Source organism: Chrysoperla carnea, chromosome X (assembly GCF_905475395.1).
Source record: "Chrysoperla carnea chromosome X, inChrCarn1.1, whole genome shotgun sequence".
Lineage (NCBI taxonomy): Eukaryota > Metazoa > Arthropoda > Insecta > Neuroptera > Chrysopidae > Chrysoperla > Chrysoperla carnea.
The window spans coordinates 7,460,026-7,485,757 of record NC_058342.1 but is presented as its reverse complement, the minus strand read 5'-3'; the positions used below and the strand labels follow the sequence as shown (position 1 = coordinate 7,485,757).

At 30.0% G+C, this 25,732-nt stretch overlaps 1 protein-coding gene across 1 annotated transcript in view; it reads right to left on the bottom strand.

Moving 5' to 3' along the window:
- Positions 1-25,732, bottom strand: part of LOC123302840 — a 68,716-nt gene that overhangs the window by 7,524 nt on the left and 35,460 nt on the right. The window contains exons 10-16 of the mRNA XM_044885930.1: positions 21,893-22,035; positions 19,828-20,115; positions 14,869-14,986; positions 12,527-13,065; positions 9,672-9,960; positions 6,957-7,574; positions 4,076-4,202 (exon numbers count right to left, since the gene is read on the bottom strand). Of these exons, the coding sequence (XP_044741865.1) occupies positions 4,076-4,202; positions 6,957-7,574; positions 9,672-9,960; positions 12,527-13,065; positions 14,869-14,986; positions 19,828-20,115; positions 21,893-22,035 (2,122 nt within the window). The remainder of the gene's footprint in view (positions 1-4,075; positions 4,203-6,956; positions 7,575-9,671; positions 9,961-12,526; positions 13,066-14,868; positions 14,987-19,827; positions 20,116-21,892; positions 22,036-25,732) is intronic.

Below are 25,732 nucleotides of genomic sequence, written 5' to 3'. Positions count from 1 at the left end.
ACTTTGATGATGAATTTTGTTATAACTTCATGAATGTAGACGAAAAATAAGAATAAAATTTTTCGATATGTGTCTTCGTTTTCGAAATATCGAAAGCTAAATAATTAAACAAAATTTTCAATTTTCGATATTTTGAAATTTAAGCCAGATATCGAAAAATTTTATTCTTACTTTTCGTCTTATATCGTCAAGTAATAATATAAATTTATCATCAAAATTGAAAATATCTATTTTTAAATTTGTGTCCCCACTACCATGCTCATACATCCTTAAGAAGCTTTTTATACCATGTATATATGAAATATACATAGTATATTAAGTTTAGTCCCAAGTTTGTAACGCTTAAAAATAATGATGCTAGGAAAAAAATTTTGTCATAGGTGTTCATAAAATCACCTAATTAGTCCATTTCCGGTTGTCCGTCCGTCTGTGGGCACGATAACTCAAAAACGAAAAAAGATATCGAGCTGAAATTTTTACAGCGTACTCAAGACTTGAGGTCAAGTGAGGTCAAAAAGTGAGGTCAAGTTCGTAAATGAGCATCATAGGTCAATTGGGTCTTGGGTCCGTAGGACCCATCTTGTAAACCGTTATAAATAGAACAAAAGTTTAAATGTAAAAAAAAGTTCCTTATCAAAAATTAAACATCTTTTGTTTGAAACATTTTTTCGTAAACATCACTGTTTACCCGTGAGGGCGCCAATCAGGCGGAAATTTTATAATATGTACTATACTTGATTATCAATTATGTATGTGTCACATGTTTGTATGTGTAATGTGATAAAGAAATCAACACTGACTATGCATGGTATTTCAACAATTAACTTAGTCAATTGTTTGTTTTCACTTGTTTTTATTATTATTATTTGTTATTTTTATTTTTATTATTATTTTTTAAGTTTTATCTAATGTTTACTCAATGCAATGAATATTTTTTATTTTTTGTAAAAAAAAACTGTCCAATTGAATTTGACTAGGGTACAGTTGAGAAGGACAGTGGGTCTTTTGACACACAGGGCTTTGAATTTCAAGGGATCTCACACATAGAGCATGCATGAAAGATGATGAAACCAACTTTAATGTTATTTGCACATTTAAAAGCTTGCAGAGAATCAGGTATAAAATGTTTAAGTGCGAAGTGTTGGTCTCATCTATCCTGGGAGTATTACGGGTAGAGGAGCTGTGACATTCCTGCGTTGCCTCTGATTTCGACAGAATCTTATAGCTTCATTTGCTTATAACAACACCAGAAGATGTCTCTACATCCAGATAATGGTTGGTTCTCAAAGAGTGCACACGCAATACACGGTGTATTGCCACAAAATAATCCACGATTTCCCACAGATTAAGCAATTAATTGTCATTAAACCCACGTTCTTTAGCTGCTCAAACTTAAATTTCCTTTAGAGAGAGACACCCTTATCGTTTGAAGCAAAAAGTTTTATATAAAAATTTTATCTCTTAATGAATTGTTAAGAATGAATATTTCGCACGCAAAATAACATTATTGAATTTTTTTTTTTTGCATAAATCGGAATACCGAAAATATTTATTAATTCTTGTTTTTTTTCATGTCGTCGTATCTTTATAACTTTATGAACAACCAAATCATTATATCAAAGCAGGGCCCGATCTAGCTATTTTGCCGCTCCGGGAAATTTAATATTTGCAGCCCTTTACACTCATACCATATAATGGATGTTATTTTTTACTTGACATATATTTGAAACTCGATAAATAAATTTAATCGAGGAAAATTCTTCAAACGAAAAATATTAGTTTCAAAAGGACATATCTTATGCCGGAACATCAAATTCGATCTAAGTTTTCAGGTTCAATTAAATCCTCAATGAACACTTTCAATTAGAAAGTTGTTCTTTATAAATACTTTATATATACATGTTTTGTTTGAAACATTTTTTTGTAAACCGAATAATTTAGACAGTAATTGATAGCAAAAATCTAGCTTTTTGGGGGTTTGTTAATTCATTCAATTTGAACTAAAATGGTCTTTATAGAAAAACAAACCGCTTTTCTGTTACTTTTTTAATCAACAAAAACTTTCTAATTTAAAGTGTTCATTTATCAATTATCAATTATGAAGTATGGTGGGCTTGAAAACCTAGGTCACGTTTTTTACTTTAAGCTTTTTTTCGAGTTTAAAGCATATGTCAACTTACAAAAGGGACACTCTGTATACGGAGTATATGCATTTTATGTACAGTTTCGCTTAAGTACGCAGATTATTCCAATGGTGTTTTTTAATTTTTTTTTTATTTATAAATTATAATGAAATTTTTCATACAATCCCAGTTTTCGGAATAGCCCTGGTCCTATTAAGCACCGATTATCGAGCTTACTGTATATAATATTTTAAGGATTTGCCGCCCCACATTTTTTCCGGTCCTAATGAGATCAAGAGAATTTATAATTTTTTCTACTGAACGAATTTTTTTTGTTGTACAGAGCATTATTCGTGCTGCATGTCTTCAATTTTCACACAAATTTTACAAAAAAAAAGTGAAAACAAACAATTGACTGAGTTAATTGTTGAAATATCATGCAAAGACAGTGTTGATTACTCTATCACATTACACATTCATATATGTCACACATACATAACTGATATCCCCATATAATACATACTATACAATTTACGCCTAATTTGCGCCCTCACGGGTAAACAGTGATGTTTACGAAAAAAAGTTTCAAACAAAAATTGATTATTATTTTATAAGGAATATTTTTTATATTTAATTTTTGTTCAATCTCTAACGGTTTACAAGTTGAGTCCTACGGACCCAATACCTGATATACCTATGTTGCTCTTATGTTGTTATGAAATTTACCTAACTTTAAACGCCCTGAGTACGCTGTGAAAATTTCAGTTTGATATCTTTTTTCGTTTTTGAGTTATCGTGTTGACAGACAGATTACTCCATTTTCGGTTGTCTGTCCGTTTGTCCATCTGTCTGCCAACACGATAACTCAAAAACAAAAAAAGATATCAAGCTGAAATTTTACAGCGTACACAGGACGTAAAAAGTGACGTCAAGTTCGTAAATGAGCAACATAGGCCAATTGGGTCTCGACCAATGGGTCCGTATTACCCATCTTGTAAACCGATAGATAGAACAAAAGTTTAAATATAAAAAAATGTTCCTTATCAAAGAATTGAACTTTTGTTTGAAACATTTTTTCGTAAACAACACTGTTTACCCGTGAGGGCGCTAATTAGACGTAAATTGTATAGTATGTATTATATAGGAATATCAGTTACGTATGTGAGACATGTATGTATGTGTAATGTGATAGAGTAATCAAGACTGTCTATGCATGGTATTTCAACAATTAACTCAATCAATTGTTTGTTTTCACTTGTTTTTTATTATTTTGAAAAAAACTTATGTTTTGTAATTAATTTTACAAGATACATTAATTACAGTGGTTACAACTCTTTGGATTTTTTGATTGTATTTAATTATTGCAAAATTTTTACGCTACGAGCTACGTGATAAAATTGTGTTAAAATCAAATAAATCATGTTTGCTATAATGCAAATTGAAAACGTAGATCGTGGTATGGAGTTCAGACGTAAAGTGCGTGCTAAATGTGAATTTATTTGTAAATATTGGCAACGACGTTTTACAAAACCATATAATTTAATTATACATAAACGTAGGCATAAATAACCAGATTAACATTAACTCAATTTATTTATTATTTATGTTTTTGCTCACTTGTCTGCATACAATTTTAAACGTCAAGTCTTTCGATTATATAATTGATATTTATTTATGATACAATGGCGTAAACTATAAAGATGTAACTTTCCGAATAATCTTAATGAAAAGAAAATTGAAAAATAGGACTCGAACGCGAATATCTTGGATTAATGGCAAGCATCTTACCGAATGTATTTATACAATTCTTGTTTCATTAAAATTACTCTTAGAAAGTGTGCATCAACCGCTAATATGTTAGAAATTGATAGATACATTATTTTCATGAAATCACAATACCTGACTTGATTTAGTGATATTGAAACGTTATTGTTTGAACTGAAAAAACATACCCCTTCGAGTCATTTGAAGTAGTTTAAGTTTTTGATGTCCTCTTGCACCTTTTGTTTTTAACATTAATATTTCTTTTTCTACTGCTGCAATTAATTGTTGCCAATGAGATTCTTCGAAATATTTGTCCTAAAAAGTAAAACATTTATATTTAAATATTTACATATGTCAACATTAAAAAATGTGCAAAATCTAACAGGATGAAATAACTTGCGAATGGTTATCTTAAAATATCTATTCCGTCGAAATTCATATCTGCAAATCACAAGTCGGTATTTCGTTCGGATTCAGTTATATTTGGATCATTCTACGATAAAAGGTAACATGTGCGGCAATCATTATATAATAGATGTTTTATTTTAATTGTTGTGATTTTTTGTCATCGTAGCTTCTTTATAGAACACATTGCGATTAAATGACCAATTAAAACAAATTTTCTCGAAATTAGAAATTTAAGTCTGAAAATGTCTCTACCCTAGTCTTCCCTCTTGACGTTTTTAGTAAAATATGTAGACAGGGATCGATGATAAAGACAGGGAATACGGGCTCTTTTAATAAAATTACATCATCTATCCTAAAGATTTTTTCTTTTAAACCGTGATAAAAAGTCAGTTGAAATTACGGGTGTACGAGCATCAAGGTAATTTTAAATAAAAGGCTTGATTTTTTTATATGAAATTGGACTAAGTCTAAATCAATTCTGAAAATTTTAGGAAGGTTGTCCGATTATTTAAATAAATAAATGACTTTATATGTGGGGATACTTAACATTCGTCTTATAGGAAAACGATAGATGGATGATATTTTTTCATAGATTTTCCAAAACTAATCGTTGTAAATTAAAAAAAAAGTTAATTAAAGTTAAAATCTTAATAAAGTATTGAAAATAAACCGTTGTGCGCGACTTATTAAGAGTGTATGAGCACGGTAGTGGGGACACAAACAAACCTAAAAAATATTATTTTCAATTTTATTGATGAATTATGTTATTACCTAACAACATGAGACGAAAAGTATAAATAAAATTTTACGACACCTGGAGTAATTTTAAAAATATTGAAAATTGTATTCTTATTTTTCATCTACATACATGAAGTTAAAACAAAATTCATCAAAGTTGAAAATAAGGTACAAATAATTTCAACCGTAAATCTAAAATTGTCTTGGCACTTGTGCTACCTTAACATATTACCTTAAGATATTTGTTATAATAACGAGAAATAACATCCAGTGAACAAGAGTTTTTAGCCAATTGAAGGTCCCAGGTCCAAGTTGAATCAGGGTCTCAAAATATAGACCTCATAAGATAATTCCATTTTCAAGTCTTGTGAAAACTTTATGGTAACGAGTCTATACGATAGATTGGTCATTTAAATATACCATCTAAAATTTTGGGGAGTGGATCAAACACGTTCATAAAATATTCTGCTAACTATTCAAAATCTGTTTTCTTTTCTTTGGGCATGAAGAAAAAGCATCCTCATAATTTTTCATCAAATCAAATTTTTGGACGCCACTTTGAAAATACAACAATTTTGTTAAAAATCAGGTTTTTTACGAGGCCAATACCTGTATATACAATGAGGCAGAAATCATGTTTCTGATAAATTTTTTGATATCGTTAAGGTACGTTTACATAATACAATGAAAGATATTAATTTAGGTTTTGGATGGTTTTGAGAATATTTTATGAACTCATTTGATCTACGCCCCAAAATCGGGACTTGATCACCAATTGATTTAAAATTTAAGATGGTATTTCTCAATTACTAAATCTATGGCATGGGCTATTTCTCATAAAGTTTTCATGAGAGATGCAAATCGTGCTTAGTTTTCTGTCTATTAGGCATATAATAAACTTATCAAGGTTTGTTATGATAAGACAACCAAGAGTTTTTCGTTTTAAAAATATTAATTTTTGCACATAACATGATTTAAGAAATCTTTGCACATAACATGATTTAAAAAGTTCCCCGCAATCACAATCATTCACAATAATGTTGCATGTCAGTGTTATTATTTTATTATTTTTTATAAATTATAAAAGATTAAAGCCTATCGGCCGTCATATATTTGATTTTCGAAAATTTTCAAAAGTAAATTTTATAATTTATTTTGCATTTTTCGAGAATGATTCACAAGACCACCAGTTGATGTAATGAGTAAACAGTGATGTATACAAAAAAAAAATTCACACAAAAGTTGTTTATTTTTTTATAAGGGAATACTAAGTTTAGTTCCCAGTTTGTAACGCTTAAAAATATTAATGCTACGAACAAAATTATGGTATAGGTGGTCATAAAGTCACCTAATTAGTCCATTTCCGGTTGTCTGTCCGTCCGTGAGCACGATAACTCAAAAAGGAAAAGAGATATCAAGCTAAAATTTTTATAGCGTGCTCTGGACGCAAAAAGTGAGTTTGAGTTCGTAAATGAGCAACATAAGCCAACGGGTCTTGGGTCCGTAGAACCCATTTTGTAAATCTTTAGAGATAGAACAAAAGTTTAAATGTAAGAAATATTTCTTATAAACAAATAAACAATTTTTGTTATTAGCATTTTTTTGTAAACATCACTCTTTACCCGTGATGGTACAAATTATATAGTATGTATTAAATGGGAATATCAGTTATGCGTGTGTGACATGTATGTATGTGTAATGTGCCAGTATAATCAACACTGTCTATACATGGTATTTCAACAATTAACTCAGTCAATTGTTTGTTTTCACTTGTTTTATTAATAAATTTAAATAAAGTTTTAATGTGTTTTATGTTTTATTTAAACCAGCGCTCAAGGAAACGTACAAATATAACAGGACCCCTCTCTATGTACCTGCACGAAACATGATGACAAAAATATTAATGATAATAATTAAATTTACCTGTCCAAATAATTTCAAACAAATCGGATATCGATCAATTAATATCTTTGTTGCATCCGTTAATGGTAAAATAATTGATTGTAAACGAATTTTCCCAACAAAGTGTGGATGATTTTGTAAAAATAAATCAATCTCATTAATAATAGACGTTGGTAAAACATTACTACATAATATTGCCTCTAATTTTATCAAAATTTTATAAATAAATTGCTTCTTAGATAATTCAACAACATTTTCAGCTGGGCAAAATATATCAAAGACTGGTATCTTATCCAAATATTTAAAACGGAACATTTTAAAAAGAAAATCTTCATTAAGATGTGTCTCATACGCATGCATATTTTCCATTTGTATCGTTGAGTCATTTAACAACGCATTTACTTGCATGGTTTTTCCTTGAACTGCTTGACATAAATTAGTGGCTGTTAACAATTTGGATATATAACATCGGCATAATAATTTTAAGCTTTCTTTGATAACATCGTTTATAATTGACCAACTGAATTCTGTATATTGATTAAAGTAGTATGCTAAGTACTTTTCTAATGTCAGATGAAATACGTTGATTGCATTTGATGATGATTCGCCAACATGACTTGGTAAATATTCAACAAATATCTGAAGAAAAAAAAAACAATTTAAGAATACAATGGATTATCCAAAATATAATTTTAAATAGACACTTCCAAAAAAAATATTTTCCCGTTTTTTGTCACAAAAGTTAGTTAAAGTCCCAAAAAAATGTCATCTAAGCTTTCGAAAGCGTTTTACAATCGTTCATTTAATTAAAAATTTAATGTTCAAGTTCAAATTTTAGCAAGGTAATATAAACATTTTTATGAATAGTTTTGAATCCAAGAGTTTATATACATTGAGAACGCGAAGGATCTGCTAGAAGACTGCCAGTGAGTTCCCCTGTGTCATAGTCATATCTCATAATCATATGATGCATAGAAAATTTGTGTCTATTATTATATTTGATTTGTACAAAGAGTTTTGTATTATTTTTTCTGAAAAATGAAAAAGTCTTTAATATGCAAATTTGCATATTCTCTTTTGCAGAAATATTGTAATTGAAATATTGGTAGATGAAAGTGCACATAAATTTAAATAATAATTAAACTCAATAAAACTTTTAGTTAATTTTATTAAAAATTAAACTGTTTATATTGTGTTTGTTAGGTAAATAAAGTTTCTTTAGACGTTTCTACTTTTTGAATAACTTTTAATGCATTAAATAATATTCCATAAATCGTTTTTTTTTTTTTCTTAATAGCAATAATGCAACTATTTACTTAATAGCAATAATGTAAACAATATGTAGCCAATGACATAGAGACTATTAGACAAGGATACAGGAAACTCACTGGCAGTCCTCTCTCATTCATCATATCGCAAGTTTTATGCCCTGGCGCTCTCTATTTGTACAAACTCTTTGGTATTTTATGAATTGTCATAACAGATGACGTCATGATTCATGGTGCATGATTCTGAAGTGTTTTAATGCCACAATTTTTTTAAGCGAGTAAATTTATTGCAAAACACTTTAAAATGTAAATATTTTATTAAAGGAATCATTATTTTGGTCCCTACAATCGATTCGACGTGTTTTTGGTACATCGAAAAATTTACTGGAAGTGTCTATTCTTTTTTCAATCTACTATATAATCTTTCTTAAACCCCCTAAGCGAAAAAATCATTCAAAACAAGTGAAAACAAACAATTAATTGAGTTAATTGTTGAAATACCATGTAAAAACAATGTTGATTACGCAATCGTTTGGTTTCTTTACGTGTAAGTAAAGAAAGATAGTCACACATAGAAGCCACTTATATATAAATGTTACGTACATATAATTGATATTCCCATATAACACGTACTATTTAATATGCGTCTAATTTGCATCCTCACCTATAAACAGTGTTGTTTACGAAAAAATCTTTCAAACAAAAGTTGCTAATTTTTTTAAGAGGGACATTTTTTACATTTGAACTTTTGTTCTATCTCGAACAGTTTATATGATGGGTACTACAGACTCAAAACCCAAGAGCGCGCTATTATTAAGCTTCATATATATTTTCGTTCTTGAGTTATCGTGCTTCCACGATAGACGGACAGACTGGCAACTGGAAATGAACTAATTAAGTAATTTTATGAAAGCAAAATTTTTTTTGTGGAATCAATATTGTTAAGCGTTACAAACTTGGGGCTAAACTTAGTGTACCTTGATATATTTCATATAAAAAATGGGTATAATGGCCCATATCTGATATATGACCTATCGTTGGCGGCAATTGATGCGTATGTACTCTAGCTACAAATTTTGGCTGAAAAGTTTTTTCATCTGTTCAAAGCTAGACTCAAGAAAACCGAAATTTACATGTTCAATTCAAATTTCGCTTTAAAAATGGTCATTTCTTTTTGTCCTCCCTTCGGGGAGCAAAATGGTAAAAATTCGCGATCAGTGCATAAAATAACACATTAGAAAAGTACTTTCAGCCATTCGCAAAAAAAAAAAAATCAACAAAACTTACCAGGGGACTGAGCAGTCAGATAAAAAAATATATCAACATCGTAATAGGGTTTCAAGTAAAAATTATAACGATGATTGTACTAGACGGTGTTATCTGAATTTCCCTTTTCTTAAATAGTCTCTGGTAGAAAATTAGTAAACTAAACTTAAATAAATACAAAAATACAAAAAAGAAAACTTACCCTAATAATTTCACGAAGTGTAATTGATTTATTAGTAGATGTAAGTATTTTGTAAAATAATTCAGACAAGAATTCCGATTTTTTTGATATAAGTAAAGTTGTAAGTTCAGAGAACCCAATATTTTTGCGTGTTTTTCCAGCCAACGTTGAATCAAACAATAAATTCGAATTTTTCAATAAAATGTACATTAGAGTATCGTCCGAACATTGTTCTAAAACGTCACTTGCATTTTCAATTTCATTCTTTTGCAAATATAATAATGTTAATGCAAAATTATCTGCATCATTTCTGTAATTAAACAACAATTTATTTATTATAAGAAAGTGCGAACAGAATAGCAACTTTCAGATAAAGGTTAGACTTTTTTATACTTCGTTTAAATACATTTAAATTAATTATGAAAATTTGAGGAATTTCGAACAATTATTTAAATAAATAATGGACTTCAAAAGTAGGCATTGGTCTTATGAGAAGCAGTTAACAGACGGGTTATTTTGATAATTTTCACTCAGATTTGAAGGTAGAAAATGAAAAAAAAAAACTATTTAATTAAAAGTTAAGGATATACGTCCGCCAAGGCAATTTTCAATAAAGAGCTTGATTTTTTTATATGAAGTTGGACTACGTCAAAATCAATTCTGAAAATTTTACGAGGGGGGTTGCCCGATTGTTTAAATAAATAAATGACTTCAAAAGTAGGCATATTTAACATTGGGTGTTATGGTAAAACGGTTGATGGATGATATGTTTTCATAGATTTCTGCAAGACTAGTCGGTGAAGATTAAGAAAAAACTATTTAAATTAAAGATAAAACCTTGAGAAACATATTTTTTCAATTTTGATGGTGAATTCTGCTATAACTTGACAATATAAGACGAAAAGTATAAATTAATATCTGGAGTAATTTTCAAAATATCGAAAATTTTGTTTAATTATTTAGCTTTCGATATTTAGAAAACCAAGGCAGATATCGAAAAATTTTATTCTTATTTTTCGTCTACATTCATGAAGTTATAGCAAAATGCATCATCAAAGTTGAAAATAAGGTACAAATAATTTCAACCCTAAATTTAAAATTGCCTTAGTGCTCGTACTACATTAACAGCTTAATAAAGGAAAAAATTAAAAATCGGATCGACCGGCTCCACTAAGTTAATTGTTGAATACACTGTATAGAATGTCAGTGATTGCTTGTATTACTTTTAATAAATTATAAAAGTTTTAAAAACCAACATAATTATGATGCCCTTTCAAGAATCAAAAGTTTTGGAAAGTTCTTTCACCACTAGTTGAAGCTACCTGCAAATTTTCAACTTCCTATCTTTTAAAGTTTTGGAGAAAATGGGCACTAAAGTTTTAAGAAATATTTTTCACAATTAAACTTTTGTAAAATTGACCTGCGTTGCTCATTTACGAACTCTAATTCACATTTTACGTCCTGAGTACGTTAAAAAAATTTCAGCTCGATATCTCTTTTCGTTTTTGAATTATCATGTTGACAGACAGACGGACAGGCGGACGGATAAACGGAAATGGACTAATTAGGTGATTTTATGAACACCTATACCAAAATTTTGATTGTATCACCAAGAAAGTAAGTATTAAGAAACTGAGGCGTTCTACCTACCACCTAGCTATAATAAACTAACGTTTACTCACTCGCGGTTACAGAGAGTAAAAATAAAGAGATTTTACAATAAATTGGCGCTAATCATGAGTGCAGACTTTGAAAATACACTTCTGGAATTGTTTACAGAGTGAGAACCACGTCTCAAAGTAGATTGAAAAGGATAATAAATGCCGAAGCATGGTCATAATACGCATGTCTTAATATACAACATAATATCCTGGCGCGTATTTAAAATAAGATTATACCACTTTTAAATAAAGTTAAAACAGTATATTTTGAATAAATGACCATTTTACAATTTTTTAAATTTTTTTTCATAGAATTAACACAAAATTATCTAACAATATTACTCGTTTGAACGTTAAAACAAAATAAATTTTTATGCAGTTGTGGATGTGAAATATAAACAGATCATTGATGCAGCTGATTCCTGTCATACGATCATGCGCATTGAATACCATCCTTCAATATTACGTGTTTCTCCGTCAGCTGTTTCAATATTGTATTTTTATCTTTGTTAATCTACTCTGTGAAGCCAAAATATAAAAATTTGGTATACGCTGGGCACATCTATTTAAAATATATGATCTAAGATTGCAGAAAACACGTCCTGGTAAAATCTGTGTTCATGATCGGTATTGGTAAAATAAATGAGGCTTACTATTTACACTCAAAGGTAGCACAGGATTGCCGTATGTTCTTAAACGAGCTGGCGGAACAACTGAATGTAATCCTTATATGGGTACCGCGATTCAGAGACATTCCAGGAAATTGTGAATTCGACGAGCTTGAAGGGAGGAACTTACTTGTGGCACTACAAGACAGAAATGGTCCGAAAATCTTATATCTCTTCCAAGGGCCTCTATTAGCAAATTTGTTGCGGGTATTACAGGACACTGGCTGGGCGGCCTTCATGCTGAACGCCTGAGCCTGATAGTGTTTCACGACTACTGCAAGAGCTGCCACAGTAGGGAGGAGGAGAAGATAATGTGTCACCTTCTCTGCCAGCCTCTTTGACGACCTCTCCGAACTAATACCCGTCGACGTTTAAGCTCTCCTGCTGTTCTCAAACAGCTCCAAATGGATCATGGAATACTGGCAGGGGATGGGCCAACTCTTTTCGGTATCATCCTATGGTCTAATTGTGTCCTACCCCAGCACAGCCACTCTAACCTAACCTAACCTAGCCAATTAACACTAGTATAAAATATATGTCAAATTACCTGTGATTTTTTTGGGTTAAAATATTAATTATTTTATTAGTTGCATATTCTCTAATAACGATATTTTTAATAACAAAATTTGCGATATCCGACGGATGAAACACATTAAATACATCTAAAATTAAATCCGCGAAAGTTTGTCCAAAATTTGACTCAGATAATGATGTATTATATAAATCGACGGAAGATGACTGACTTCCTTGTTTAAAATCATTGTTAACATTATCCGCATCAGTTACATCGGATTGTAAACTTTCTGGTAAAAATAACGAAGGTGGACCATTTATTTCTTGGTCAGATAATAAGTTTTTCGATGAACAAAACGGACTGTTATCCGATGAAAATTGTGGAATACTTGTATTATCTATGGAATCAGAGTCAACTGCTGAATTTGAATTGGAATTGACTTTGTAGTAATTGATAATGCCTTGAACATATTGACTAGAATCTGGTATTGGTGTAAACATGTCATCTGCTTCTTGTCCAAATTTTACGTCCATAAGTACACTCTTCAAATAATATAGCAGACCTTGTAATTCCTAAAAAAAAAAAAAAATAAATAAGCAGAATTACATAACTAAGGTCATATTTTCCCCATCATTAAATGTTTTTATTATTAGCTGTTTTTATTGAAATGAGACTTTTGTTTTTTCATGTTATTAAACAGATGAAATATCTACAAAAAAGAAGAGAGGCTGAGAAGTTTGCACTACCAATGGGTGTTGCCTTAAGATTAATTCAATTCACAAACAAATTTTCAACTCACTAAATAAATTTTGAGGGTTAGTACAGGGTTAGTTGTGCAAAACCTTAAAACCGAGAAAAAACCATGATATTTCGGTATAGAAATGAGGGTTGGAAAATTACCACATCCTTCACTCTATTTCAACTTAGATATTTATATTTCCAAACCTCTAAACCATATGAAGGGACTGTAAAAGTACGCAAAACCTTAAAAATATTGAAAATAATACTATTCCGAGATAAAAAAGGAGAAGAGAGTCGGGTAAGTTGACACCTCCCAAAAGGCACCTTCTTAACACTAAGTCAACCACCAGTTAAATTTAGACGGGCGGTAAAGCTGTGCAATTATATAAAAACTTCGATAAAGCAGTTTTTCACCTGAAAATCTTCTTCATTTTGCTGTAACCAATCCTGCTTTTATAAAATTGTTCCGTCTAGTATACAGCCAAGAACATATGGAATATTTCTGTTTTTGACATATTTTAAAGCAAAAAGTGAGAGAGTGATAAGAGTTTTTACATAACAGTATGCCAGGGCTTAAAAGAAGATTTAATTTAAGATATCGAATGAATACAATTTCAGTACGATGATTATTTCAAAACATACAGAATTTTAAATCCAGAGGTGTCAATTTTGTTGAAAAGCGAATATCTCAGTTCTTGATTTTTTTGTAGCTCTTTTCAAGAAAAATAAACAAGCTTTTGAGCGGTTTTAACAAATTTTTTGTAAACAAATTTTTAAAATTTTGGTACACTTCTAAACTTTATATAAAATTTAGGGATAATATTTCTCACCCTTTCAGTACCCGTGCCAAGAGATTAGGGGGGACACAAATTTTTTAGCAATAGATTCAAAAACTAGAAAGTAGAAGTTTTCTAATAAGCATGAAAAGATTTTAGAAAAATTTTTACAAAACAATATACCAGGGCTTAAAAAAATAGTTTAAGATATGACTGATATGAAAAAAATTTCAGTACAAATTTTATTCAAAAGATACAGGTTTTTCAATCCAGAAGTGTCAATTTTGCTTGAAACTCGAGAATATCTTGGTCCAAGAAGCTCGTACGGGAATTTTTAAAAGCTCATTTAAAGAAAAATAAACACGCTTTTGAGTGGTTTTAACCAATTTGATGTAAAATAATTTTAAAAACTTGTTTACGCTTCTAAACTTCATATAAAATTTAGGCATAACATTTTATATTTCTCATCCTTTCAATCCTCCGTGAAAATTGGCAAGTTCAGATTTTAAAACTAGAAAGAAAAGAAAAGTTCTTGCAAAACAGCTATTATAGTTCCAAATTCGAAAAGTTTTCGCAGAGATAAAGCTGTCCGAAATTTTTTTTAATTTCGCATAAAAAAAAATTATATATTTGCCACAAAGTCATTGGATCAGGTTGATATAAAATTAGGCACAATCTAAATTTCATCTAAGGAGTATTTATATTTCACGTCACAAAATGTCATTCGAAACACAAAACAGGAATATTGAAAGAGGGAGAGCGGAATGTAATTTGGAATTCTTGGGAGTAAAAATGATGACTAGTGTTCATCAGAACTCTAAAGATTTATTGGAAAAAATGATTATAAATTGTACTTACTTTTGAATCGTTTGATGTGCGTTCTAAATCCATAAATCTTTTTAATATATCAGTTGGTTTTAAATTAGCTAATGTGTAATAGAACACTGGTAATTTATTTTCTTCATGATTTTGACTCCTAAAATTTTCAATTTAAATTATTAATACGAAAAATATCTTTGAACAAAAATGCTAAGTAGAAATAGATAAATCGAAACAAAAGGGTGAACAGGAGAGCTCCTTCACTAAGGTCATATTTTCCGTCCATGCTTCTTGTTATTAGCAGGATATGAAAGGTTAGTTTTTCGTTTTTACGTAAAAATTTTATAATTTGCTAAAAAAAAAAATTTTTTCATCAGCTGCAGATTCAGTTACAAAAAACATGAGATATCATGCTAAAACATGATGGGATAAATGGAAGTTTTTGAAAACATGAAATATGTAAAATAAGAAAGGGAAGGAAGCTGAGAATTTGAGACTACTAAAAGACACTTACTTAACATTAACTCAATTTATATATAAAAATTGAATTTTTTTAACTCAATTTGAAGGGCATGTAGAGCATTTTCATAGGCAATAAAACCGAGATGAGTAGACGCAGTGTTTTTAGGTAGCTGATTACGAATATGTGCGTAAATTTTTCGTAAAGTGGTGCAAACAAAAGTTATTAACAATTTAATTGTTTAGATCCCTGTAACTCAGAAACTATCGATTGTAGCGACAAAATTTGTAGACAAAAACTTGCAGTGACTAGATGAAAATGTTAGCGTGGGTTGTAAGTAACATAGTAAAACCTATAAAACTCGAGACTCTTGGAAATGAGGGTTGATTTTTGGGTTTTGAAACCGTTCTCTTGCGATTTAGGGCGAAAAATGACCTCTAGCGAAAAATGTTCTGAAGAAAAGTTTTAGATAATAAAAAATTTAAAAATTTTTGTGCGAGATTATTTTCAATATAGCCTCAAATTTACTGCGAATATCTGTGAACATTCGTTTGAGTTCGTAAATGGACAAAATAAGTCAATATTTTATTATAAGTAACATTTTTTACATTTAAACTTTTGTTCTATCTCTAACGGTTTCAAGATGGGAAGACTGGGCTATTGAGTTATCATGTCCGCACCCGCGAAATTTTTATTCGCTATTTTCTTTTACCTAGGTGGTCATTACAACGCGAAAGTGGAAATTGAAAAGCGAACTTTGCAATTATATCAATGTTTTAAGATTGTTTTTGAACTATGCGCGCATATATAATTCCTTGTAACTACCATCATACAAAGGATATCCCAAAAGGCACTGAAAAATACAATTTGTTTATACAATGTTTCAAATTGCAAAACGATTCTATAGATAACGATCTACAGTTACGTGTCATTTTCGTTTAGTTTATTTATTTTTTGTGTGGCTAAAAGATCAACTTTGTCAGACATTTCCTTAAACCATTCCTGTTACTCCTTAAATACTGAAAATGATATTATATCGAAATAGCATATTGCCTGAAAACGAGAGTAGGAGAACAAAGAAGTTGACAACCTTAAAAGGTACCTTCCTGACACTAAGGATCTCCTCAAAGTTATAGCTAAGTTCGCGATCTTATAAATAGAAATAAATAAATTAAGACGTGTGTGATCAATCTCGTGTCTATGTATCAGTTTATCACAGTCTATTTTCTCCGAATTTAATTGAGGGAAAAATATAACTTATACAAATATAGATTAAGATAGAAAAGATAATGTGACCATTTATGATGGAGCCCTCTAAGCCAAAGTCAGCACCCACTTGAAAGTTGAGCTGTTTTTTTTTAACTTCTATTCCCATTTTCGCAAAAAACGCGGTAAATAGAAGTTATTGTAATAAAGTCAGCAGAAAAAATTTTAACTCCCTCAAATTTTGGTGTTTTACGTTTCAGGTACTTTCTACGAAACTATAATAGATAGAAAGTTGAAAATTGGTATGTAGTTTAGTGTTGTTGGTATATATAAACGAAGAAATTTAACACAAAAACCGTCAAAACCGCGAAAAGTAAGTAAGGTGGATCGAGATGCGGTTTTTTGCATTAGGTTCTAGAAGGTATTTATAAACTTTGTGAACATTGAAACTTATGGCGAGATAATTTTCCTCGTTTGTGCATTAAAAAATGGATTAAATGTGATGCACTATTTTTTATTATTATTCCGTCAAAATGCCAAATGAACTGAAAACTTAGGGGTTTTGAGGTCGCTGAACACGAATCCAATGTTAAATAAATTCCTCGGAGTACCTGGGGACCTGGGTATCCTAATTCCAAAAACAAAACCGTTTTTGAAAAAAAATTGTCCACTAAGGTCTAATTTCATACCAACCCCAACTGAATATGTTAAAGGGGTGAAAATCGATTTTTCAAAAAAACATTATCTCCTTTTTCACCTTTTTAATGTTATCAAATTGGGTTGGTATATAATTAAGCACAATAAATCAGTAACTTGAACTTCCCACCAAACAGGCATCTATATACTATAGACAAAAAAGTCAAAGCTACATATCGAATGGCAACTTTCTATCTTTCATAGTTTCGGAGGAAAGCTCTGAAAACTTCAGGACACTAAATAGCGGTATTTAGTTTCCAGAGGGTTTCTTCCAAACTTTGAAAGATAAAAGGTTGCCAGTCGGTATGTAGCTTTCACTTGTTTGTTTATAATACCTAATTTTATACCAACGCTTTCTGCTGATAGTAAGAGGGTTACATGAGGATGATGATTTTCCCGAATCCCGTTTCTAGAGATTTTTCAAGGAAATATATAAGATAGAATATTGGAAATATATAAGATAGAAAATTGGGTACAGCTTCGAAAAGTAAATTTGTCGATCCTACTAATCTGGATAGTTTTAATGAAGTGGCCAAATTTTTTTTCAATAAAAAATTTTGTATTTTAAATTTCGTTTTAGAAAACGTAGATTAAAAAAATTATTCTTTTAGTTAAATGTTTTTCAAAGGGAACAAAAATCAAATGAGTAAATTTAGCGAATGTTTCTTGAAATACAAGTGCTTTGAAACAAATTTTGGCATGTACCTATTTTGGATAAAAAACAAAATGCTATTACTCTTTTTTTTTTTAAATAAATTGTAATAAAGTGCTGATCTCAAATTATAAATACCCTCAAGATTTAAAATTGAAGAGTGGACAAACAAAAATTTTGGGCAATGCCGAACCAATGGCACTTGTGTTTTGTGAAAATTCGAATTATGTTAAGGATGCTAAAATAAATTACCATTTCTTCAAAATTTAAAATTGAAAGGTAGATAAACAAAATTTTAGGTGGACTAATTGTTGTTAAACGAATGACACTTTCATTTTATGAAAATTTGAATATGGGGGGGCTGATGTCATAATTTTTAATTGTGTCATAACTTTTAATTAGAGGGTTGGACAAACGTAAAATTTGGATGAACAAATGATGGACAAACAAATTCGCATTTAGGGATACTATTTACACGGAGCTATACATTTTTAGCTAATATAACATGCAAAACAACTTTTTGGGACTCCGTTGATGCCGTTTATTGTCCACCATTTGATGATTTGAGGCGTGTATGGTATTTTAAAGGAGTTACTAACTCATTAGATATTAGTATCATTGTTTTGTACAGCACGCCGCTTTTAGTAAAATTTGAAAAAACTAAAGCTAGCAGATTATTAATGTCGCCCTTGGTTTATTGGTAAAATTAAAAAATTTGTTCCAAATAATGTTTAGTGCAGGAGTAACGAACCTTTATTGTATCAAAGTGCCATTTTTTTAAAGAAAGATTTAATGAGTCATAAACCAAACAATCAAATAATAGTAGATTTTTTTTCAAGTTTGGAAAATACATGTAGTCTCTTATAACAAGGAGATCGATCATGACGGTAACAGGGTATTCCACTATTTTTGAAAAAGTACTTCAAAATGTTGATTTTGCTAATAAAAGTCACCAAAAATTTTTTCGGAAAAATACACACGTTTTCTTGCCAAAAACTTAAATTAAATTTTAATCCTTATTTAAACTGTCAAAAACGCGGGCATGCAATTTGATGACGCAATATGGGTATCACTACCTATACGAAATAACACAAATAAGTTTGACAAATATATTCATAAACATTTGATTATAATAAATATAAATACTTATTATCTATGTACATATTATACCCAGCAGTCTACACTGAACTAACTGATAATCTATGACTCATACCGCTATGACATCACAGCAGGGCTACCCGCGTTTTAGGTCACGTGATATACAGTTTAAAAATTACGATTTTATTTTTAAAATTTTAAAAGAAAAATGTGTTTTTATGACTCGAAATCAGAATATTTAAGTATATTTTTACATAAATTTTAACTTTTTTCAAATTTCATGATTTATTTTTGACTAACGATAATACCCTATTGTTTTATTTGTGCCTTGAAGCTTTACGTTCAATGAAACATTGGCATATGTAAAAAAATATCAATTTCGAAAGCCCTAACAACTGTGGGTATTGTTCAATTTTTCCATCATTTTTCAGAAACAACCTGATTTCTTACAAGCAATCAACAAATCTTCAAAGTATGTTCCTGGGGCTCAACTAGCGAACATTATTATATATCAGTAAGCAAGACATTATACAGCGAATTGACTTCATTCAACAAAGCATCAAATTTTCGCTTATTTAAAGCCTGCGAAGAAATGAGATTGTTTGTTTTTGTGAATATCGTCATTACATTAGTCAGAGTTTTTAAACCACTTTTAGCACATACGGCTTGTTCTGATTGCTCCGGTTAGCTTTTTTGCTTAACGGATTTGAGACTTGTTTCAAAATAAACAAAATATAATACTTTATAGTAACCACACTGACTGACTTTATGGTTAGTGGCGTGTACAAAATATTTTCGCATGCCATTGATTCGCTATCCCTATCCAAGTGTAACTTTCTTCAAGGGGGCACCTAATTAACAGACAGCCTGTATATAGAGTACTTACATTAAATAGAAGTCACCTAGAAGCATACATGTTGTTTTAAACTCATTTAGAATATCAGTGTAGGACTCATTGATAGGGGCAGATATACCAATACCATTTTCCCATTTTATTTCAAATTTAATTGCAATTAAACTCAAATGCAGCAAAATGTATGACTTATTTAATAAATGTAAATACGTTTGAATACTATCTTTTCGATGAAATTCTGCTATTTTTAAGATGTCTTTATTTAAATCGATAACTGATGGCATTTCTAAATTGTATAAAGTCCAATTCGATGAGCTAGAACTAAGAAAATGAATAATTAATTAATATTTGAGCAGCTTTTATTTTAAATTACTTAAAGAATATTTATTTAAATATTTAATTATGGAAAAACTGAGTATACAAAGCATCAAAAATATAGTTTAAGACGGTTTATTACATTTTATTATAGGGAAACAACGACAAATATACTAATTTAAGATTCTGAATACGAGACCCAGAAATGAGAGTTTCACGAAAAACTACCACAGTATATATTAAAGACTTATAAATAACTTTGCCCATTTACATGTCTTTATTTTTTTAGAATTACCAAAAATTAACACAAAATGAATGAAATTTTTTATAATTATATTATGCTTGGCAACGTTGTACATGTGTTGAAGATATACCATTGTATTGTCAAACAATAATTTTATTAAATAATGTTATAATTATCACTATTTATTCATTTAAATATAAAATAATTTGACAATAAAATAATTTTGTTTAAAAATATTGATCTTTTCGCGAAATTAAAATTTTCAAATATTTTTTTGGGTTATGATATCATGAACGATCGTAAAATGCCAACATAAACATTTCCACGTTTTTAGACATTATACATAAAAATATAAATTTTTTAAATACATAAAAATATATTTTTATACCATGTGTATGAAATATATCAAGGTATACTAAGTTTAGTCCCAAGTTTGTAACGCTTGAAAATATTGATGCTACCAACAAAATTTTGGTACAGGTGTTCATAAAATCACCTAATTAGTCCGTTTACGATTGTCTGTTCGCCTGTCTATCAACACGATAACTCAAAAACGAAAAGGGATATCAAGTTGAAATTAACGTGCTTAGGGCGTAAAAAGTAAGGTTGAGTTCGTAGATGAGCAACATAGATCAATTGAGTCTTGGGTCCGTGGGCCCCATCTTGTAAATCGTTAGAGGTAAAACAAAAGTTTAAATGTAAAAAAAGTTTCTTTTGAAACATTTTATTTTTTACGTCATGTAACTAAAGAAAGATAAACAAACAAACACATACATATATAGGTACCTGTTTGTGATATAGGTATCTGTATATACATATAATGTTTTATAGCTAATTTGCGCCCTCACTGATAAACAGTGATATTAACGAAAAAATGTTTCAAACAAAAGTTGTTAATTTTTTTATAAGGAACATTTTTGACGTTTTTTACATTTAAACATTTGTTCTATCTCTAAAGGTTTACAAGATAGATCCTACGGAACCAAGACCCAATTAGCCTATGTTGCTCATTTACGAAATCAAACCCACTTTTTGCGTCCAGAGCACGCTATCAAAATTTCAGCTTGATATCTCTTTTCGTTTTGGAGTTATCGTGTTCACAGACGGGCGGACAACCGAAAATTGAATAATTAGGTGATTTTATGAACACCTATAACAAAATTTTATTCGTAGCATCAATATTTTCAAGCGTTACAAACTTGGGACTAAAATTAGTATACCTTGATATATATATTACATATATACATGGTATAAAAATTTAAAGTTGGCATTACATAGATACCTCGTTCTACTCGATTTCGTATTGGACATAGTGAAATAATGCAACCCCCTTCCATTTTCATAACAACCTTAATACGTGACATTAGCAATTATTGATAAAAGTCCATATTAATAATCCAAACTAATCCATATTAAAAGATAATTTTATTAATATTACTGTCTTAAAAAATTATTACTACGTTAAAAATTCTTGCGAGCCCCAACAAAGCTGCACTTATTGATATTACTAAAATTACACGGATAATAAAAATATAATACCTCCCAGAACTATTGCTTGAGCGCACAGGAGAGCCATCATAATTAGCCAATAAAATCAAATTTTGTTCGGTCTTGAGTATTTGCTTAACACCCAAAAACGATTTTAAATCTATTAAGTATATTGGATCACTTTGAGAATGTACCTAAAATTTATTAAAATATTAATTTATTGTTTCAAAAATTATTGCCATCATTTTAAAAACACTTCTTTATTGAGTACTGATGTTACCAAAAATATTTAAAAGATTTATTGTGTCTGGATTCATAGGTAAAAATACAGTACATCATAAAACAGCCTGAATCTCAACTATGAAGCTTTAAACGTACCACAGTGGAGTATTTACATCAAACTGGACAAAATGTAATGAAGAGATTTTTATGCTCAAAATTGATTCAAGACTATTTAGATGCAAAAGTATCTCTTATTTATCAATAATAAAAATTTTTTTAATTCGTATTCGTCGTCGTTACCATATTCGTCTTCAAAAACAATTGATTAATTGTTTTCTTAAATTTTTTTCATTTTTTGTGCTTTTGAGCCACTTTTTGCCTTATCTATGCTTACATTTGTTTCCACGTAACATGATTTTGGAATTTTAAGTTACAAAGATTCACAGGAAAACTGCTACCTCCGTTTTTGACTTTTTCCTTAACCTATCTGTATCCCTATCCTTTTCTTAATCTTAAAAGAAAAGCGCAAGTTCACGCAAAATATTTTTTTCATAAATATATTAAAGAATAATTATACTTTGCCTTGTTAGAAAAAATTTTGCCCGACAAAATCTGACACATAAACAAAAAGTTTTGAGTATGATTAATTTTATGAAAAAAATTATCTTTTTTAACAGCAAATGTAAACCATAAATATTTAATTATTTTAATAGAAACATTAACATTAAATACTAATAAATAAAGCACAAACCTTCGTTTTCAATATTTAAAAAAATCCTTACTTAATTGCACTAACAAGCACAGTAAACGTAAATTGAACGACACAGTAAATAGAGAGCGACAACATTAATAACATACATCCGTAAGAGCAGGGAGATTGCAGCTTACAAAACAGGCGGATACAAGGTCCAGGTAACTCAAGTGACCTGTTTGTGATGGAGTGGTTATCTAACTACACCAAAAACAACTTTGAATGCAAAACAAAAGAGTTGAGTTTTCAGACTTTTGTCCAGAAATTTAATATAAATACTCCACCGCGCATACTTTAATAAAGATATAAGTACTTGCTATAAAATAATTTTAATGCTTAACCATCATAAGCATGCTTCATCGCATGCGTGTGGCGATCAAAAGAATTTTACTATAACCGAAGTTTGCGTGGCCTATCGTACAGCGCTACTTTCTTTAAACGAAAGCTATTTGTAATTTTAAAAGATCCCGCAAAAAGGCTTTCTGTGAAAATTTTTCTAAGCTACCCTAAAATGTTCAGTGAATCATTCTGATCAAAAGCTCTCACGGCCACGAAAATTTGTAACGAATAGTTTTCGAGCTACGGGTGATCAAAACTACGATTATATTATAGTTTTAGTATATTATTATATATTGTAACTTTCTGTCAAACTTTTTCAAACTGCTTCCATAATGTTCTTCGGATCATTATAATCAAAAACTTTCACAGCCACAAATTTTTGTAACGGGTAGTTTTCGAGCTACGGGCTATGTAAATATAATATATATGAAGCTTTGATCGCCCGTAGCTCGAAAACTACTCGTTAAAAAGTTTTGTGGCCGTGAAGATTTTTTGATCAAAACGATCTGAAGAACCTTTTGGAGATGGTTTGATAAAGTTTCACAAAAAGCCATTTTCCTAGTCAAATACTAAAACTATAATATATTCGTAGTTTTGAACGCCCGTAGCTTGAAAACTACTCGTTAAAAATTTTTGTGGCGAGTTACGGGCTTTTGATCAGAATGATCAAAAGAACATTTCAGGGTAGATTTGAAAAAGTTTCACAGAAAGCCATTTTCCCATCTAATATTGTGAGATCTTTTAGTTCATGAGAGACAATAAAACATCCTTAAAATAAAAAAAATTCAAAATTTGTTTAAATTATTTTACCGGGGCTCATTTCGTGATTTTTCTGAAGAAAAATTAAATCAACAGATGGTGAGTGAGCCGAATAGAATGTCTCCAGATTTTCTCACATCAAGTAACTCATTGTAATTCACATTGAAAAGCTTCTTTCTTTCGAATCATCCGATGCTGGCATTGATAGCTCGAATTTCGACAGTAGCATCTTAGCGTGACAATCTTTAGTTTTGGATTACCTTTTAAACGTAGATTCATCACTTTATGTTTATAATATGCACAGAATGAAAAAGTCTTTAAAACAACCCGTGAAAATAGCATCCCCCAAAATGCGAATTTTCATAAACACTTTCAACTAGAGGGTGGATAAATGTGAACAAATGATGGAAAAACGAATTCAATCAACATTTTATGAAAATTCACATTTGGGGGTGCTATTTCCATAGGAATCTTTATAACGTTTGACTCCAAGGGGACCGTAGTATTTCGTGATATTTTCCTTGTAAAAGCAAGTATATATCTTTTAAAGTTCATTTTCACTGATTGGCTTTATTTGTCCACCATTTGTCCACTCAAAATATTCTTTTGTCAATCCTCAAATTGAAAGTTATGGCACAATTAAAAATTTTTACAACAGCAGCCTCAGATTCAAATGTTCATAATATACAGATGTAATTCGTTTAAAAATAATTTGTCCATCCAAAATTTTTATTTTTCCATCCTTCAATTTTAAGTTATGAGGAAGTTAAAATTTATTTCAGCACCTCCAAATTCGAATTTTCACAAATCATTCGCTAGGCAATGGTTTGTCCACTCAAAATTTTTATTTAGCACCCAGTCAAAATAATGTTTTGTGAATGCTGGAGTAAACAAAATTTTACCCCAGCATTCTCAAATGTAAAATTTCTTTCATAACAAATCCATTCAACGTAAAAAATGAGTCCACAATTTATAAAAAAAAAAAGATGGTAAGCTTTTTTGATCTCATTGGCAGATTTTTTGAAATATTGTAATGAATTCAAGTTAAATTTTAAAAGACCCCGCAATATTAGATAGGAAAATCGCTTTCTGTGAAACTTTTTCCAACCGCCCCCAAAATTATCTTCAGATCGTTCAAATTAAAAGCTCTCCCAGCCACAAAATATTTTAACGGGTAGTTTTGGAGCTGTAGGCGATGAAAAGTTTTGTGCCGTGAAATTTTTTTTATCAGAACGATATGAAGAACATTTTTAATATATCTTTTTATTGTTTGTTTTTGAATAGTTCTTACATTTGTTAAAATTTAGCTTGAATTCATTACAACATAATAAAAATCCTGATAATGATGCTATAAAAACTTACCATCATATTTTATAAATTGTGGACTAATCTTTTGCGTTTTAATTATGAAGAAAAATTTACATTTGAGCATGCTGGAGTAAAATTTTATTTTTTACATAACTTTATTTTGACGGTAATCAAAAATTTTGAGTGGAAAAACGTGGACAAAAATAGAAGGGTGGAAAAATGAAAATTTGGGTTGACAAACGTGAAGAAATTCTTGTCAAATGAATTACATTTGCATTTTATGAACATTTAAATCTGGGAGTGCTGCTGTAAAAATTTTTAATTGTGCCATGTCTTTCAATTCAATCAAAAGCCCTCTATCCTTAACTTCTGTCTGTTTTGAAGTGTTTGTTTCCCTCTTTTAGAGAATATCTCTAAGTTCAGAGTGCTTTTTGGCAAAGGCCTCCTTTAAAATTTTCCATTGTGCTCTATCTGTGCCAACCCTTCTCTAATAAGGGCCCGCTATGAGCTTC